We start from the raw sequence: 17,537 nt of genomic DNA on the forward strand, positions 1-17,537 counted from the left end.
CCCCTCATACCTACGCTGCTGCTAAAATGATTATTAATTGCCATTAGTATGTACTGTATCTATTTATCCTTCTACTGGTCGCTATTACTCCTGTTTACATGTATATATTCCTGCTACCAGTCACTTTCAGACCTGTTTACATGACACTTGCACTCACACACTGACATTAACACTTACATACATACACACTCACCACCACGCACACACCCACCACTTATGCTTCTGCCATACTGCTTACTATTACTATTATTATTATTATTTATCCTGCTACCAGTCCTAAGCCCTGCCTACATGTACATATCTACCTCAAATACTGTACATTTACCCTGTATATGGCTTCCTCTCTTATTTCTCGTGTTTTGTTTATTTTTATATTGAATACTGCACTGTTGGGTAGGGCTTGCAAGTTAAGCATTTCACTATACTTGTGCATGTGATAAATACAACTTGAAAATAAACAATGCTGCTGCCATAAGACAGTGCTTCTGCCTATCACTGGTGCTGCTGTTTGCTGCTCTTGGTCTTGGAGCTCCACCCGGTGGACACTAAGAGAAACTACCTTCCAACTCTGCACACTGACTGATGCATTAATATGCTAAATGCATATTGCAGAGGCTGTCCAGTACACATGTTTGTCATTGTAATTCTGTTTAATTGTTATATGGTCAATTGTAGTGATTTAGAGATTGAAACAAACGCACCACAATATACTTTAGAGGAATTTCTTTATGTATGGTTTATCTGGTATTTTAATTAACCTCCTCACATTGACTAACCCCCTCTTTATCCCTCTACTCTGTCCTCAGAGTCCCTGAGCCTCAGAAGCCCCGGGAGGTGTCAGATGATGACATAGTGCGCTCCAACCACTACGACCCAGATGAAGACGAGGAGTACTACAGGAAACAGCTGTCCTACTTTGACCGGCGCAGCTTGGACGCAGGCAAGGCACCTACTCAGACAACACCTGTCATCGCAACCAAACCTGCTGCTCAGCCACAAGCACATCCCGGATACAACTACCCCAGGTAACGCACTCCCATGCATCACTCTCTTTCTGGGATATGTAGTAGGAGTGGAGCGTTCCCGATTTGACTGGAGCGTGGAGCGAGCTTCCCAAAGGCTGGAGCGTCGGCCTTCTCGCCCGCTCCAATTTCGCTCCAGTAGCGCTCACTTCACAAGCTCAGGGCATGCCCGGCCCAGCATGGCCGGCCCAGCATGCATTTTGTATCTATTTTTTGTGCTGCTATTGCCCCTTGCTTTAGCTACTGTCATATAGTATGCTAAATATTTTCATAAAGAAACTGATAAAACACACAGGTGGGAAAAAAAAGGTGACTTACAAAGATGAGGGAGTGCAGTGATGTAGTGTCCACACCTAAAGCATCAATGTGGAATCTGAAAAGACAGAATTCCCGAAAGCATGATGGTGTGCTTACTACGTGCACATGCTAACAGAAAGGAATGAGATGGGTAGCTAGCTAAGTGTGTCCCTGTAGCAAAGTATTTATAAACAAAAAATCAGATCTCTTAAAAGTTTCGTTCATTTTCATTATATTATCTATACAATAGGCCATCATTGATTTTGGCCCAATAGGCCTGGCATATTACCCTCTTTCAAGGAGGTTTCTGTTTTGATAGGGTTATTTTACCGAAAATCCGTTAGGCCTACCAACAGAAAAATGAAAATAAAACTAGGCATCCCTGCCCAGCCTGGCAAGAGTGGCCTGAAGGGTGTTTAGCTTCCCCAGTGGCTCTGCCAGCTCTAAGACGGTATTCTCCACTGCTGGCCGGCTCTCCAGGCACCATCGCATGAGCCTGAATACTCTGGCCAAACTTCAATGGCAGTGTAGATGGAGCCTAATAAGGCATTTTTCCATTTAATTTGTATCTAATTCTAAGTAAGTCACAGCCTATATGTGCAAATTATAAACTATAATGATTTAATACAACAAAATGTTGTTTAAATGCTGAGCACTTAATGTCCCTGCCAGCCTAGTGTGTCGCACTTGCAAATGCTTCAAAATGTATTTCTTTGTAGGCTAATAGCCTTGAAATAATATAGCCTAAATAATTAATTTCCGTTCCTTCTTAGGCTCCCTGTCTGGCTCCTGACCTATTTAGAGTGTTTATATGCTGTTTAATTCGATGAGCACTTCTTACAGTCACCTTTTCCTGTTTCTTAAGATACTTTTCATTCAAATCATATGGTTTGGTTTCAATACTTCAAAACCAAATGGTAGGGCCAGGTAGTCACAAAAATAGATGGGTGTTGGTTAAATTGTGATTTTTTTTTATTTTTTTTTATTTAAGCTTTATTTAACTTGGCAAGTCAGTTAAAAACAAGTTCTTATTTACAATGACAGCCTACCCCGGCCAAACCCGGACGACGCTGGGCCAATTGTGCGCCGCCCTATGGGACTCCCAATCACGGCCGGATTGTGATACAGCCTGGAATCAAACCAGGGTCTGTAGTGGTGACGCCTCTATCACTGAGACGCAGTGCCTTAGACCGCTGCGCCACTTGGGAGCCCAATAATGAATGGAGCGAATGTGGAGCGGCACTCCCTTTGAGTGAGGAGCGTTTTTTAGCGGAGCGGTTGGAAAGGACGTGAAGTGCCGGAGCGGCGCGTGAGCGGGATTTCCAACCGCTCAACTCCGCTCACATACTCTGGTAGGAGACACAATATAACTTACTCTCCCACCTGCAGCACACTCACCCCACAGAAACCTCATGGGGGTCTAAAGCTTTTTTATCTCAGCTACACACACACACACACACACACACACACACACACACACACACACACACACACACACACACACACACACACACTACTCCTGGGGGTCTAAAGCTAGGCTATAGTATATTTCTCAGCAACACTCTACCGTCACCAGAACATTGATTCACCCTGCCTTGGAAATGGTTCTCTTATAGTTGAAAGGACAGAGTTGATGGTTGGCCCATGCTGACAAATGAAAAACTGCTTTTTGAAGGCGAGCTGTTTTTTTTTGTTATCCTCCTGGGCGGCAGTAGAAGGGTTACTTTGATGTAGCACACTGTGTGCAATCTCCACCTCAGTCAAAGACCATGCCAAAGATACAAGATTAAGTGTTGGAAGGGAAAAATACCATCACAGTATTCTTTTATTCTGAATTTCTTTCATCTTTCTATCAACTATCAACAATAGGTTTCACTGTTCTTACGAGGTGTTTTACCACTGTAAAACTAGCCTCGAGACTTCCAGGCTACTTTGGATGTCAAAGCTGCATCGTATGCGTCAGTATTGCTATTTGCTTCAGTATTGCTGTGCTCCGTTCTCCTATGTGTTGTTTTGCCAAACTTTGTTTTAGTAGGGCCGTGTCTACATGGTTTTTGGCCCATTCTGTTATTAGCTAATTAACAAAACCATTCACTCGTAACTCTGCTACAAAATGATAAATTGCACCGTAAGGTCTTACTGGCACTAGTAGTGGAAGGCATATTTTTTAAAGTGTGTTTTGGAGAAGCAATCTGTGTAAATGAATACAGTGAATTAACTAGATGGAGCCACTGTGTTTTATTAAAACTAACAGTCTCACTGGACTGCAGTAATTGAACCTTTCTCTTGAGGATACATGACACGTCACTGGTGTATCTCTGTTTAGGACTAGATTTTTTGAAGTAGTAATGTTTTGAAGTGACAGACTGAGATGCATTATTTCAAATCAGTGATTCTAACCCTGGCCTGAATTCATCTTTACCTTAAACCCATATGTTTGTGCCATCATTGTGACATTGTTTGAATGTGCTCTTGTGTTTTTTACAGGGCAGAGTCAGTGGAGAAGGTCAGTCCTGTGGAGAGGAGATATGAACCTGTTCCCCAGGTTACCCCTGCTGCCCCACCTGCCATTCTGCCCAAACCCACCTCACCTGAGGGTAAGCGCTATAGTGTAGGACACACGCTAGTCTAGTTCTACATGCAGTATTTTAATCTAAAAATATAATACTCACACACACTCACAGTGACTCACTTACCAGATCCCCATGACTCTCCCAAAGCAGACACAGTCACGACCAACTACCTGCCCCAGAAGAGTTACCCTGAGAAGTCTCCAGTGAACGGCACGGCAATGAAGGACCAACCCAAGATCCCGGCCAATACCAGCTACAACCGCTACGTCCCCAAGCCCTACACCAACTCCGCCAAGCCCTTCGAGAGGAAGTTTGACAGCCCCAAGTTCAACCACAACCTGCTGCCCAACAACAAAACAGACCTGGCCCCAGCCATCAAGGCCCCAGCCAACAGCACAGCCCCAGCCAAGCCCCAGATCTCCCCCCAGCCTACAGACCTGGACTCTGGCCTGGACACCTTCACACGCACCATTGACAACAGGTCCAAGTACCAGCACAACAACATCAACGCTGTGCCCAAGGCCATCCCTGTCAGGTGAGAGAATTCAACATCACCCCTAGAGGGGTATCCTACCCACTGGCTGAACTATACTGGGTTCAGTTATAATATATAGATTATAGTGTTATCGCTTCACTTCATGTATTATGCAAGAACCACACCAGGAGTGAGGAGTGACTCTGTGCATGGCTAGAGAAAAGAAAGCATACAAAGTCACATGGTCATGTTTCTTACAGTTCTATAGTTGACACATTGAATGATACCAATGCTTTTGCCCGTCCAGAAGGTGTCACAAGTGTTCCAGAGGCTGGCTCTAACTGCCTCTATGTTCTGGTATCTGACTGTGACAACTCTCTCCCCCCTGTAGCCCCAGTGCTCTGGAGGATGATGATGAGGATGAAGGTCACACGGTGGTGGCCACGGCCCGGGGGATCTTCAACTGTAATGGAGGGGTGCTGAGCTCCATCGAGACGGGTGTCAGCATCATCATCCCACAGGGGGCCATCCCTGAGGGCGTGGAACAGGAGATCTACTTCAAGGTCTGCCGGGACAACAGCATCCTGCCCCCCCTGGACAAGGAGAAAGGTCAGACATGGAGTCATGGTACACAGGAGTTAGAAGATTTCACATGGGGTCTTTCGCCAAGCTTTATTCCACTCTTAAGATATTCTATTCCTCAGTTTTAAGGTACCTTATATGCTGGCTGTACAGTGGTTATTAGAAGTATTCACCCCCTCTTGGATTTTTTGACATTTTGATGCGTTACAAGGTGGGATTGAAATAGATTTAATAGTGATTTTTTTTGTCATTGATCTACACAAAATACTCCATAATGTCAAAGTAAAAATAAAAGTATATTTATTTTTTAACAAATTATTTAAAATTAAATAACTAAAATATAGTTGTTGCATAAGTATTCACCCCCTTTGTTATGGCAGGCCTAAATTAGTTCATGAGTAAAATGTTGCTTAACAAATCACATAATCAGTTACAGCTACGTGAAATAATATGTGTTGACATTATTTTTTAAATGACTACCCCCTTCCTCTGTCCCTCATACATACAACATCTGTAAGGTCCCTCAGTCAAGTATTGAATTTCAAGCACAGATTCAACTACAAAGACCAGCAAGCTTTTCAAAAGCCTCATAAAGAAGGGCAGTGATAGGTAGATGGGTAACAATAACAAATGTGAGATTGAATATCTCTTTAAGCATGGTCAAGTTAATAATTATGCTGTGGATGATGTACTAAACCACCCAGACACATCAAAGATGCAGTCGTCCTTCTGAACTGAGCTGCAGGACAGGAAGGAAACTGCTCAGGGATGTCACCATGAGGCCATTGGTGATTTTAAAACAGCTACAGAGTTCCTTGGCTGTAATGGGTGAACTGAGGATGGATCAACAAGATTAGTGACTCCACAATAATGACCTAAATGACAGAGTGAAAAGACAACAACAAAGTAATACTGCAAGAAAACATGGCAAAAGGAATATACTTTTTGGCCTAAATGCAAAGCCTTATGTTTGGGGCAAATCCAACACATCACCAGAGTAACTGCCTCATTATTTTCAAGCATTGCTGCATCAGGGTATGGGTATGCTTGACATCGGCAAAGACTGGAGAGTTTTTCAGGATTATAAAAAAAAAAAAACGGGATGTCGCTAAGCACAGGCAAAATCCTAGAGGAAAACCTAATTCAGTCTGCTTTACACCAGACACTGGGAGAATAATTCACCTTTCAGCAGGACAATAACCTACAACACAAAGCCAAATCTACACTGGAGTTGCTTACCAAGAAGACAGTGAATGTTCCTGAGTGGCCAAGTTACAGTTTTGACTTAAATCTGCTTGAAAATCTTTGGCAAGACTTGAAAGTTGCTGTCTAGCCATGATCCCCAACACCTTGACAGAGCTTGTAGAATTTTGAAAATAATTATGGGCAAATATTGCACAATCCAGGTGTGCAAAGCTCTTAGAGACTTACCCAAGAAGACTCACAGCTGTAATCGATGCCAAAGGTGTTTCTAACAAGTATTGACTCAGGGGGTGAATACTTATCTAATCAAGGTGTATTAGTGTTTTATTTTTCATTAATCAAAAAAATACACTTTGACATTATAGAGTATTTTGTGTAGATCGTTGACAAAAGAAATGACAGTTAAATCCATTTTAATCACACTTTGTAACACAATAAAATGATAGGCACTGTATTTAATGTATCAGTTAGTTTACTCACCAATGTATTCATGAGATAATGTTGTTTTCACAGATCATATATCATCTCTCTCTTCTCTCTTGTCTTCTCTCTTTAAATTTTTCGAGGATAGGTATATTTTCCTTTGGTCTTTTAATGGTTCTCATTGTCTTAAATGTTCACCCTGCCTGTTTAAACCCATTAAGGAGCCCAACAGCTTCAGTGATCTTAGGAACCCTGTGTGTATGTGTATTAGCCTCTAACCCTGTGGTGTGTATCTGTTTCCAGGAGAGACCCTGCTCAGCCCGCTGGTGATGTGTGGCCCTCACGGCCTCAAGTTCCTGAAACCTGTGGAGCTGCGCTTACCTCACTGTGCGTCTATGACCCCAGATGGTTGGTCTTTTGCTCTAAAATCCTCCGACTCCTCGTCGGGTACGCTGTCCTCTCTGTCCTTTTGGGGTCGGGGCTTTGGGTTGGCTTTGTGACAAATTGCTGGTTGTGGGTCACCTTGTATGATTTTTATGGTGTCATTTTTTTGGTATTTCGGTTTATTCACTCATTCATCCACTGATCTTTTATTTATTTGATGTGGTCTTCAGATCAAACTTCTTGTTATTGCTTTTTCATGCTGAAACGGCTTTCTTTCTGTTCTTTCCTCCACTTAGTGTGTATGTCATCTGTTTGACATTGATATGGTTCCATTCGACATGCATCCCGCCGATCAGTTTTACGTTGATAAGATTAGTTAGTTCTTTGTTGTAGTAAATCATTCCACATTATTTTCCTACAAGTGATTTTTCTCACATAGCCACCCAAATGTCTATCCTGAAACGCAGCGGTCAGCGGTCCTCTTACATTTGGAAGAGAACCCTCTCAGAGACAGATGCATGGTTCCCTCTGTACTAACAGATATTCTGTTGTGTATGTGAGAACAGCCTGTGGGTTGGATCTGAGATCTGTCTGTCTGGCAGCATCAGAACAGAACCGAGTCAGCTCTCCATCCGCTCCTCTCTATATGTCTTAATGGTAAACTTGGCACCGCTGTGGATTAGCTACTAATTACTCTCAGCTAGAATTGGACTTGAAGGGCTAAATGAGCCTACTGCTGCCTCGTTGGCTTGTTCGTTTGTTGTCCTGCTTCATTGTAGAAGGATTACAGGGCTGTGCTCTAATCCTCTTCTTGTAAAACAAGGCACTTTAGCTTCATTTAGGCTCTACTTGTGTGTTGCTCCTCACAGAGTCTGACTCTGATCTCCAGTTGGGTGCTGAGCTGCCCAGGCCCAATGGGAGTTTCCAGTAGAGAAGCAGCGTAGTGTGTGACTGAATGGTCTTGGTTTGGAATGGTTCTGAAAGAACTCTGCTCACAGACGGGAGAGATTCAATCCAAACTACACATGATCAGTTTACTTCTGACAATACATTACCTTAATGTACTGATGTCATAATGAGTTTCACAGTGACATTCCTCCTCCTTCTGCACTGGCTAATTGGGAACCTCTAACAAATCATCTGAGTCATTGACAATTGATCTGAGTAAAATCACTTAAACGCCTCTTGGTCCTCATATGGATCCTATCTGATAGGACTTGTTATTGCTCAAATCCATTTGACATTTAGGAGTAATTACACTATAATGATTATGATGCATTATCCTCCCTTGTGATTTCCTATCAGAACAACAAAGCATGCTAAAAGCCTGCAATTTCTCAGCACTTTGATCTGAAGATCTCATAAAACTCACTTTACTCACATGGCACTGAGGGATTGAATGCAATTATCTGAAATAACAGTGCTTTAAAATGCAACTGCATTGTGGTTTGGAAGAAATGGTGCAGTTTAGTGTAACAGTTTTGAGTCTAAAGCCATTTTTTAAAACAATTATTTTAATTGGTTATTCTGTGGTGGCAATAGTCTTGGCTCAAGGGCTGGAACCTACCAATTAATTGCAAATTACAGTTGCTGCCAGTACATACTCTATCCTTAAGAGCTATAATTTGCAATCAAGGGTGGTTTTAGCAATGTAGTGTGAAGTTTACTTCTGTCAAGCTACATCCTGGGGTGTGTACCACAAACAGCATGTATACAGTTCATATGGCTTTAATGGAACAAAGGGGATTTTAGTTTAGTGTTTGGAGCTTGCTGACTGTTAAGTTTAGCATGAAGTGCATTATGCATTATGTATTATGAACCTTATACCCTTTCTCCACCTGTTATCATTACCATGTTCCTTCTCTCTCGCACCCTCAGGTGATCCCAAGAGTTGGCAGAATCAGTCTCTCCCTGGAGATCCCAACTACCTGGTGGGAGCCAACTGTGTGTCTGTGCTCATCGACCACTTCTGAAGAGGGCAACAGCTGGCCTGTTACTGAATGTGAAACCATGGGAAAAGAGGAGCGATAACAAACACAAACACACACACACACATACAGCTACACACGCACACACACACACATACAGCTACACACGCACACACACGCGCCATTTCTCCAGGGGTGGACCCTACACAATGAAGTATTTACACCCAGTGCTCCAGTGTTGTTTACTGTGCCCATGGAAGATGGAAGGAGACCGAAGTTGCCCCTACGTGCTGTCCTTTAACTCTTTCCGAGGTCTTGAAGAAAATACAAAACACAAAAAACGATTTAACCAGTGATGGAATGCATGCCCTGTGCCACTGAGTAACTCATCACATTATACACCAAGTTTTAACTTTAATTGTTACATAACAGGAAAGATGGTTTGTGAGGTTTTTACTATTGAAGTAGATGGACATACATGTAGGTGTATTTATACTATATATGCATACAGTATATATAGTATATGGTATAAATATCATTTTAAATTCAATTCTAGAAAATGGAATTCAAGAATCAGACTTCAACCTTTTTGTCACCGTTTGAATTGGCTGACTTACAACGACGGTCACATTATTACCACATTGACTTGTTTTGACGGATTTGTGAAGGTTTTGGAATTCGGTGCCAGGGAGGTGGGCAGTAAAGTGATGATGATGAAGATAATGCAGAGCCATACATTTTCTAAATATATGGCTCTGTGGTAATGATTATGGTGATAGTGAAGTTGGCAAGCATCTGCAGAAGAGAAAATGAAGATAAAGGTGGAATACTTTGAGGTGGATTTAAAGCCCAGCTCATGCCTCTAACATGCTCATCCTGTGACTAGAATGGATGTTCCTTCCTTTTTTCTGTATTTCTGTAAACTGACCTTGGATTCACTTTGTATTGAGTACCAGAACTCTACTCCTGCTGTATCAAGATCTATGCATGTGCTATGACTCAGGTCCAGAAGCCTGCTCAGTTCTCCCTCACCATGTTAAAACCCTATCTTACATTAACAAGCAGTGATGCCTTATCTGCATATTATTCACTTTTTCAGTAAAAAACCTCTGGGGTTTTTGTAAGTTATGATGATAAATTATGGGGAAATGAAGTTATTCTTTTGCCATTTTGTCAACCCACTGTATAAATTAACTTGGGTTTAGCGCACAAGAACAATTTAGGCTAATAAAGGTATGCTTTCTTTATCTGCTATGCATATGACTTCAGAAGAAAAAGAAAAACATTACAAAAAAGACAAGTGGCTGTACATAAAGTTAGCATATGGCCTTGGTTTGTAAATGAACTTTTGTATGTCTTTGTTATTTTGTATAAAACTTAGAGAAAACTGTTTTAAAAAATGAATGAATTGACCATGGTTTACTTTGTATTCTGGTTAAACCCTTGAGCCTTGGAACTTGTAACTATTATCAGTAATAAAATCCACATTTTCTACCAATATATTCACACTACATATAAATAATAATAATTATCACACAAACATATTTTTATGCTTATTTACAAAAGAGGAAAGTGCTTGGGTTAAACAACTTTGCAAACCTGTTCTTTAAAAGGGTGTGCTCTGAAAGTGTCCCCCTCATTTATTTGTGATGCTGTATTATTTTGTGCCCTGAAATGTATTTTTGTACTAATAGACCATATATTACGGCACACTAGTACTATTTTCTTTTATATGCGATAACACAGCTTCAATTGGATATTAGCTCTTCATGTGTGGCTGACTTTTTTTCTCCTTTGTGACACAATTTTAAGTATACCACTGTATTAATGAATAAAATCATTTTTAAAGTAAAGTGTTTCCTGGTTTTTCTGTCAGTGTTTTTTTTGTCGTATTTTTGTGAGCCAAATATTCCATTCTAATAGTTTAAAGGATTCTCAGGTGAAATATGTAATCATGTTCGTTTTCTGCTTAGACAGGATTTCTGTGGTTTGATCTTCATCCATTACAAAGCTGAGAGGGGGGGAATGTGGCTGCTGTAGAATTTCTATTCTCTTTAGATACTGCGGCATGATTTAAGTGCAGTACCAGCTTGGCCGATGCAGATGGTGCTCTAGAGCCCTGTGGCTGGGTCTCCACAAGGTCAGCGCCACAGCAGGCTGGTATTCAAACTTTAGGTACTGTGAGGCTTTACCCTCTATTTGCAATATAAAGTACATTTTTACAAATATGGAGAGTTTATCAACTTGTTTTAAGGCAAATGTGTGTTTTTACTCCCAATGTACTAAAAGTGCCTTGTACTTAATCTCAATTGATGGTTCTCAGCCTTTGTGAATCTATTAAAGTAGGCTTGTCTGTATGAATTATAGATGGATCATTCAAATGATTGTTTTTTTGACCCACCACCCAATGTTCTAAATGTATTAGGACAATCACAACAATGAGAGTAGGTAGGCTGTCATCCAGCGGATATGTAGCTATTACAAACCAGAGCCAAGGAGTCATTCATCTGTTTCACATGCATATAATTGACATTTATTTTTATTTTTTTACAATTTAGAATCAACTGGGATTTGTATTTTGAAGGAATGACATCAGCTATTATTGTCTCTACATTATCTTTAGGCCTATACCCAGGCCTATGTCCTAACATTTGGTTGGGGCGGTGGAGGTCTATTATTTGAAGAAATGTATGAGAAATTGGTCATTTGAATTCAGACAATAAGTGCATGGTCATCTTTTTAATGGTTGTATAGTCTTAATTATTTTGTAGACGCAATCACATAAGGCTATTTTTCGGATGCGAAGTGGCCCCTCAACACTGCACCATCGTAGTATTGATCGCCCTAAACACGCTTTGTGACAGGTCCCCATTACGCAGTATAGCGACCAAAGAACAGCGTGTAGCTAGCTGCATCTCCTCTGCCGCGGTTGGTAGTTTGTTGTCGTCTGTGAAAACCCTGCGCCTGAGCATACCCACGGCCACGCTCTCTCTGTGCATGTAGCCTGCCGCGCGTTTGACAGTGGAATACTAGTCTACATTAAAGGGCGACATTATTCCCGTATCATTTCAGCTAGACGTTTTTACTTGCTGAGGCTGTATGTATCCTGTAGCAATGAAAATAAGGACGCAAAATGAATCCTCGTGGACTATGATTTGATGGACCATTTCTCAAGCTTTTCCTCGAAAACCGGGTTACCTTTGCTAATAGCGCGTTATCCTGTGTTTTTGCGGAATCGATTTGTGTAGCAGCACAACAGTCACTACGCATCTCATCCATCACACTGTTGTAGCCTTCAGAATAACCGACAATTACGCATCTGGGGATAATTAATGCAATTTAATGGAGACTCTTTCAAAGGAACCATTTAGTAGGACTGATGTTATATGCTTTTTGGACACCGTTGCTTATCAAGCTTAACGTTTGGACATAGGTTACTTTGCTGTTAGGTGCCACTTTTGGATGCTGATGGAAAAAGCTTAACCCATTTTTTTCAATAGCTGATAAATCGACTCTGTTTTCTTCGTCACAATGCCAGTCCAAGCAATGCCCCGAGGTCGTTCGCTCAGCCCGGCGTCCCTGTCCCGTAGCCTCTCCAGACTCAGAGAGTTTCGGACTCGGACTCGGATCATGCTTTCTCTCGGAGTTTCTCAGATGGTTTTAGGAAGTCTGATTTTGGCAGTCAGTTTTGCAGCTCTGGCCCTCACTACCTCACCAAGGGTCAGACATTCATGTCCATTTTGGGCAGGTTTCTCTGTAAGTATTTCGTTAATTAAGTATTTATCTTCATCCAACATGTGGGTTTATGTGTGTGTGCTGTGGCTAAATGTTTATTGTTGTTTATAATTTTCCCAATTTCGCGGGAAACAGATCTGGCACGTGCTCACACCTGGTGACCATGTCCAGTTGGTTCGACATGTTTTAGTGTAAATTATGCAGACGTTGTAAAATCCCTTGGAGTATCAACACCAGTGCCATTAATTATTTCATTTATTGACTGTCACCAACTGAACAGTGGTTTTAAACGCTCTCATTTGGCATTTTGTGCCATAGGCCTGTAGATGGCCTATCGTTGTGAAATAGCAACTCTTATTTAGGAAACATTAATTAGTTGCATTTTTTGTGTAATCTTGTTGCAATTTGTTTGTAATAGTATTGCTCAAAATAAATAGTCAGGCATGTTTGGGGCACTGTGTGAAGGATTTCTCTCAGCCAGAACACTGAGTGCTATTTTGGCTCTCATCTTGTTTATGGATGAGAGTCTCACATACAGATAGGCTACTGGCTTCGCAACCTGGACTCAGGGGTGACGTAACATAGTAAACTCTATTCCAGGACACTCAAATTAGTATGATATGTTATGTTTGGGATGGTATTAATTTGTGGATGTCCATCATCCATTTCGTATGATATGTTACGAACATAGTATTAGGAATTAGAATACTAGAATGGACATTAACCACATTAACGGGGGGCCAGTATGAAAATGTATGCACTCACTTAACTGTCGCTCTGGATAAGAGCGTCTGCTAAATGACTAAAATGTCAAATGTAAATGTAAATTAAGGTCAGCCATTTTGGTCAGGGAGTTGGTCAACCATGGTTTTGCCAGTACTGTGATAAGATATTGTGTAAAATCATGAATTTGAATAATTTATCTGCACTGTTTGTTAGCTAGCTAGCCAACTAGTTTTAGAGGAATGATTCCATAAATTTTTCAAATTAACTGCCAATATGCCAACATTCCATTCAAACAATGCTGTCAATCCACAGCCATACACTAGCTGAAATCAGTTGATGATAGAACTTAGACAAGTTGTAAATGCAACAAGTACTGATATTGTATCATATAATAGCACTCACAGCTTTCCAAGAAAACAGAAATTGAGACATTTAAGGTCTGTTTACATATAGTTTAGAGGCAATTTATACGGAAAATTGGTATAAAACCCCTATAAACTGTATTTATAATGATATGACAATATTTTAGGTTGACAATAATTCTATATTACACAATTTCTGACACATCACACACCTTACTTTTATTTTCTTGCATAAGTAAAATCAGGATTATGCCTCTGCTGCCAATCATTCCAATTAGACTGGTTTGGATGTCACAATAGCATTCGATTTGGCTGCTGGGGGGCAAGGAGACCCCCAGTTCCGCTCAAACCATTGACAACTATGTGCCATTTTCAAGGGCTTGTTAATTATATTTCATAACTATTTGGTTTTAATGTCATCACCTCTTGAAGAGCATAGTCAGAACTACACATTTCTGATTATTCCACATTTAGTTATACAGCAATCAGTAAACATCAATTGATCATGTATTTTCAGATACGTGAGGGTAGCCAGTTCCATTTGGCATGTAGCTAGCTAGCTAGCTAAAGCAAACAACATGTGTCATTTAGCTTCCTTCATCAGAGATTAGGCTTTTGGAAGAGCTTGACATCGTCCTGGTAAAGTTGTCAGTCGGGCTACTGTCATTACCACTATAGATGGCAAGCAAATCAAACAACATTTGGATAGAGCCATCTAGTTTATCCTCTGAAAGTTAACTTGTTAACTAGCCATATTGATGTGATCTGTTATTAGCTAGCTAGCCAATTTGACGTTGTCCATCAATCATTTTAGCCTATCATGTATGTCAGTAGCAATCGTGATTAAACACTATTTTAAAACAATGTTGAAAATTGGATAATGTTAGCTAACTTCGCTAGGTAGGCCTACGTTGGTTGGAGAAAAAAATACATTGAGGTCTACTTACCACTATGTTTAGCCAACTGTACAAAGTTTCTACATAAACTTGCAAAGTAAACTAACAGTAACGTTACGTCAGCAAATGCGCCCTTCTGCTGCTTGACAGACAGACCCCACAAAGGATGGGAAATTAACCTAAACCACTCATACTTGTCAGGTACAGTTCACTTTTATTTTATATCACTCAAATATCCAATTAATGGTGGCCAATATTGAGAGATATCGTGAGGCTACCCTCACGTATCTGAAATTACATGACCAATTGATGTTTACTGATCATGAAAAGCATGTAGTTAGGCCTACTTGCTGTAGGTCTATAACTCTGATGAGTCCCGTGTGGCTCAGTTGGTAGAGCATGGCACTTGCAACGCCAGGGTTGTGGGTTCGAGTCCCACGGGGGACCAGTACGAACTAATATGAAAATGTATGCACTCACTACTGTAAGTCGCTCTGGATAAGAGCGTCTGCTAAATGACGTAAATGTAAAATGATAGCTCTAAATGTGGGCCGATTTTTGTTTACTATGTTACGTTTAGTCTATGAGACCAGCCTGGGCTCGGCTGAAGTCTGTAGGTTAGGGGTTCAGAGCTTGCAGCTCAGCCATCAGTGATGGGGGCTGTTCTTGGCACCATCCCCATGTGATGCTGGTCATATTTGTCTAACTTCTTCTCCTGTGAAGAGAGTCCCTGTGGAGAGAGTGGTCTTATCAATCTATTTCCTTGCCAATTTGGGTTAAAAGTAATTTCTCTCTCTCTCACACACACACACACACACACACAAACACAACCACACAAACAAACACAACACAACACAACACACACATATAACTACACGGCTCAAAGTTCAATGAGCAAGAAATGCACTTTCAAGCAACTTCTCGCTTTCATTGTGTACTGTAAAGATTGTCTTAGTGGGAGATTGTTTTCTGCGCCTGAAAATTTCATGGCAGTTTCTCTAAATATTTATGAAGGCACTCTTCCTTGATTTCCTGCCAGAGATCCAGCCAGTGCATTAAGCTGGGAGGCAGTTCCATTCATTATGGAGGGATAATTTAGGCAGTGTATAGGGGGTGATGGGTGGTCTCTGGCACAGGGGATATGTGTGTGTGTGTGCTTGTTTGTGTGTTTTCGGAGATAAGCAACCTTGGGGTGAAAGTTCACAGGTCGGGCTATGGTCCTGGAGATCAATTCCTGGGGTTCACTCACTCAACAGATATGTACACTACATGGCCAAAAATATGCGGACTCCCTTTCAAATTAGTGTATTCGGCTATTTCAGCCACACCCGTTGCTGACAGGTGTATAAAATCGAGCATACAGCCATGCAATCTTCATAAACAAACATTGGCAGTAGAATGGCCCGTACTGAAGTGACTTTCAATGTGGCACCAGCATAGGATGCCACCTTTCCAACAAGTCAGTTCATCAAATTTCTGCCCTGCTAGAGCTGCCACGGTCAACTGTAAGTGCTGTTATTGTGAAGTGGAAACGTCTAGGAGCAACAATGGCTCAGCCGCGAAGTGGTAGGCCACACAAGCTCACAGAACGGGACCGCCGAGTGCTGAAGCGCGTAAAAATCGTCAGTCCTCGGTTGCAACACTCACTTCCGAGTTCCAAACTGCCTCTGGAAGCAACGTCAGCACAATAACTGTTCGTCAGGAGTTTCATGAAATGGGTTTCCATGGCCGAGCAGCCGCACACAAGTCTAAGATCACCATGCGCAATGCCAAGCGTCGACTGGAGTGATGTAAAGCTCGCCGCCATTGGACTCTGGAGCAGTGGAAACGCGTTCTCTGGAGTGATGAATCACGCTTCACCATCTGAAAGTCCGACGGACGACTCTGGGTGCCAGGTGTACGCTTCCTGCCAAGGAGGAATAATGGTATGGGGCTGTTTTTCATGGTTCGGGCTAGGCCCCTTAGTTCCAGTGAAGGGAAATGTTAACGCTACAGTATACAATGACATTCTAGATGATTCTGTGTTTCCAACTTTGTGGCAACAGTTTGGGGAAGGCCCTTTCCTGTTTCAGCATGACAATGCCCTGTGCACAAATCAAGGTCCATACAGAAATGGTTTGTTGAGATCGGTGTGAATGAACTTGACTGGCCTGCATAGAGCCCTGACCTTAACCCCATTGAACACCTTTAGGATGAATTGGAACAGCGACTGCGAGCCAGGCCTAATTGCCCAACATCAGTGCCTGACCTCACTAATGCTCTTGTGGCTGAATGGAAGCACCCACTGGGGAGCCAGGCCCAGCCAATCAGAATTAGTTTTTACCCACAAAAGGGCTTTATTACAGACAGAAATACTCCTCAGTTTCATCAGCTGTCCGGGTGGCTCGTCTCAGGCGATGAAGAAGCCAGATGGGGAGGTCCTGGGCTGGCGTGGTTACACATGGTCTGCGGTTGTGAGGCCGGTTGGACATGATGCTAAATTCTCTAAAACGATGTTGGAGGCGGCTTATGGTAGAGAAATTAACATTAAATTATCTGGCAACAACTCTGGTGGACATTCCTGCAGTCAGCATGCCAATTGCACGCCCCCTCAAAACTTGAGACATCTGTGGCATTGTGTTGTGTGACAAAACTGCACATTTTAGAGTGGCCTTTTATTGTCCCCAGCACAATGTGCACCTGTGTAATGATCATGCTGTTTAATCAGCTTCTTGATATGCCACACCTGTCAGGTGGATGGATTATCTTGGCAAAGTAGAAATGCTCACTAACAGGGATTTAAACACATTTGAGATAAATAAGCTTTTTGTGTGTGTAGAACATTTCTGGGATCTTTTAATTCAGCTCATGAAACATGGGACCAACACTTTACATGTTGCGTTTATAATTTTGTTCATTGTAGTTAGGTTAAGCTTGCCTTTCTATTATGTC

At 41.7% G+C, this 17,537-nt stretch overlaps 2 protein-coding genes across 13 annotated transcripts in view; both read left to right on the forward strand.

Annotated features, from left to right (window-relative positions):
- Positions 1-10,304, forward strand: part of LOC311127145 (tight junction protein 1-like) — a 73,678-nt gene extending 63,374 nt beyond the window's left edge. For 4 of the 12 annotated variants that reach the window (XM_084158910.1, XM_084158916.1, XM_084158914.1 and 1 more), the window contains 6 exons: positions 807-1,025; positions 3,807-3,916; positions 4,040-4,427; positions 4,759-4,976; positions 6,879-7,022; positions 8,838-10,304. In XM_084158910.1, coding sequence (XP_084015036.1) covers positions 807-1,025; positions 3,807-3,916; positions 4,040-4,427; positions 4,759-4,976; positions 6,879-7,022; positions 8,838-8,932 — 1,174 coding nt within the window. In that variant the 3' untranslated portion in view covers positions 8,933-10,304. The remainder of the gene's footprint in view (positions 1-806; positions 1,026-3,806; positions 3,917-4,039; positions 4,428-4,758; positions 4,977-6,878; positions 7,023-8,837) is intronic. The other 8 variants (XM_084158918.1, XM_084158921.1, XM_084158911.1 and 5 more) reach the window with 4 other exon arrangements.
- A 2,114-nt stretch (positions 10,305-12,418) lies between these two features.
- LOC311127209 (protein ENTREP2-like) overlaps positions 12,419-17,537 on the forward strand; it is a gene marked incomplete at its 5' end in the record, with an annotated part of 109,685 nt that continues 104,566 nt past the window's right edge. Inside the window, one exon of the mRNA XM_084159004.1 lies at positions 12,419-12,643. Coding sequence (XP_084015130.1) covers positions 12,419-12,643 — 225 coding nt within the window. The remainder of the gene's footprint in view (positions 12,644-17,537) is intronic.

Source organism: Coregonus lavaretus (genome assembly GCF_964263955.1).
Source record: "Coregonus lavaretus genome assembly, chromosome: 4".
Taxonomy (NCBI): domain Eukaryota; kingdom Metazoa; phylum Chordata; class Actinopteri; order Salmoniformes; family Salmonidae; genus Coregonus; species Coregonus lavaretus.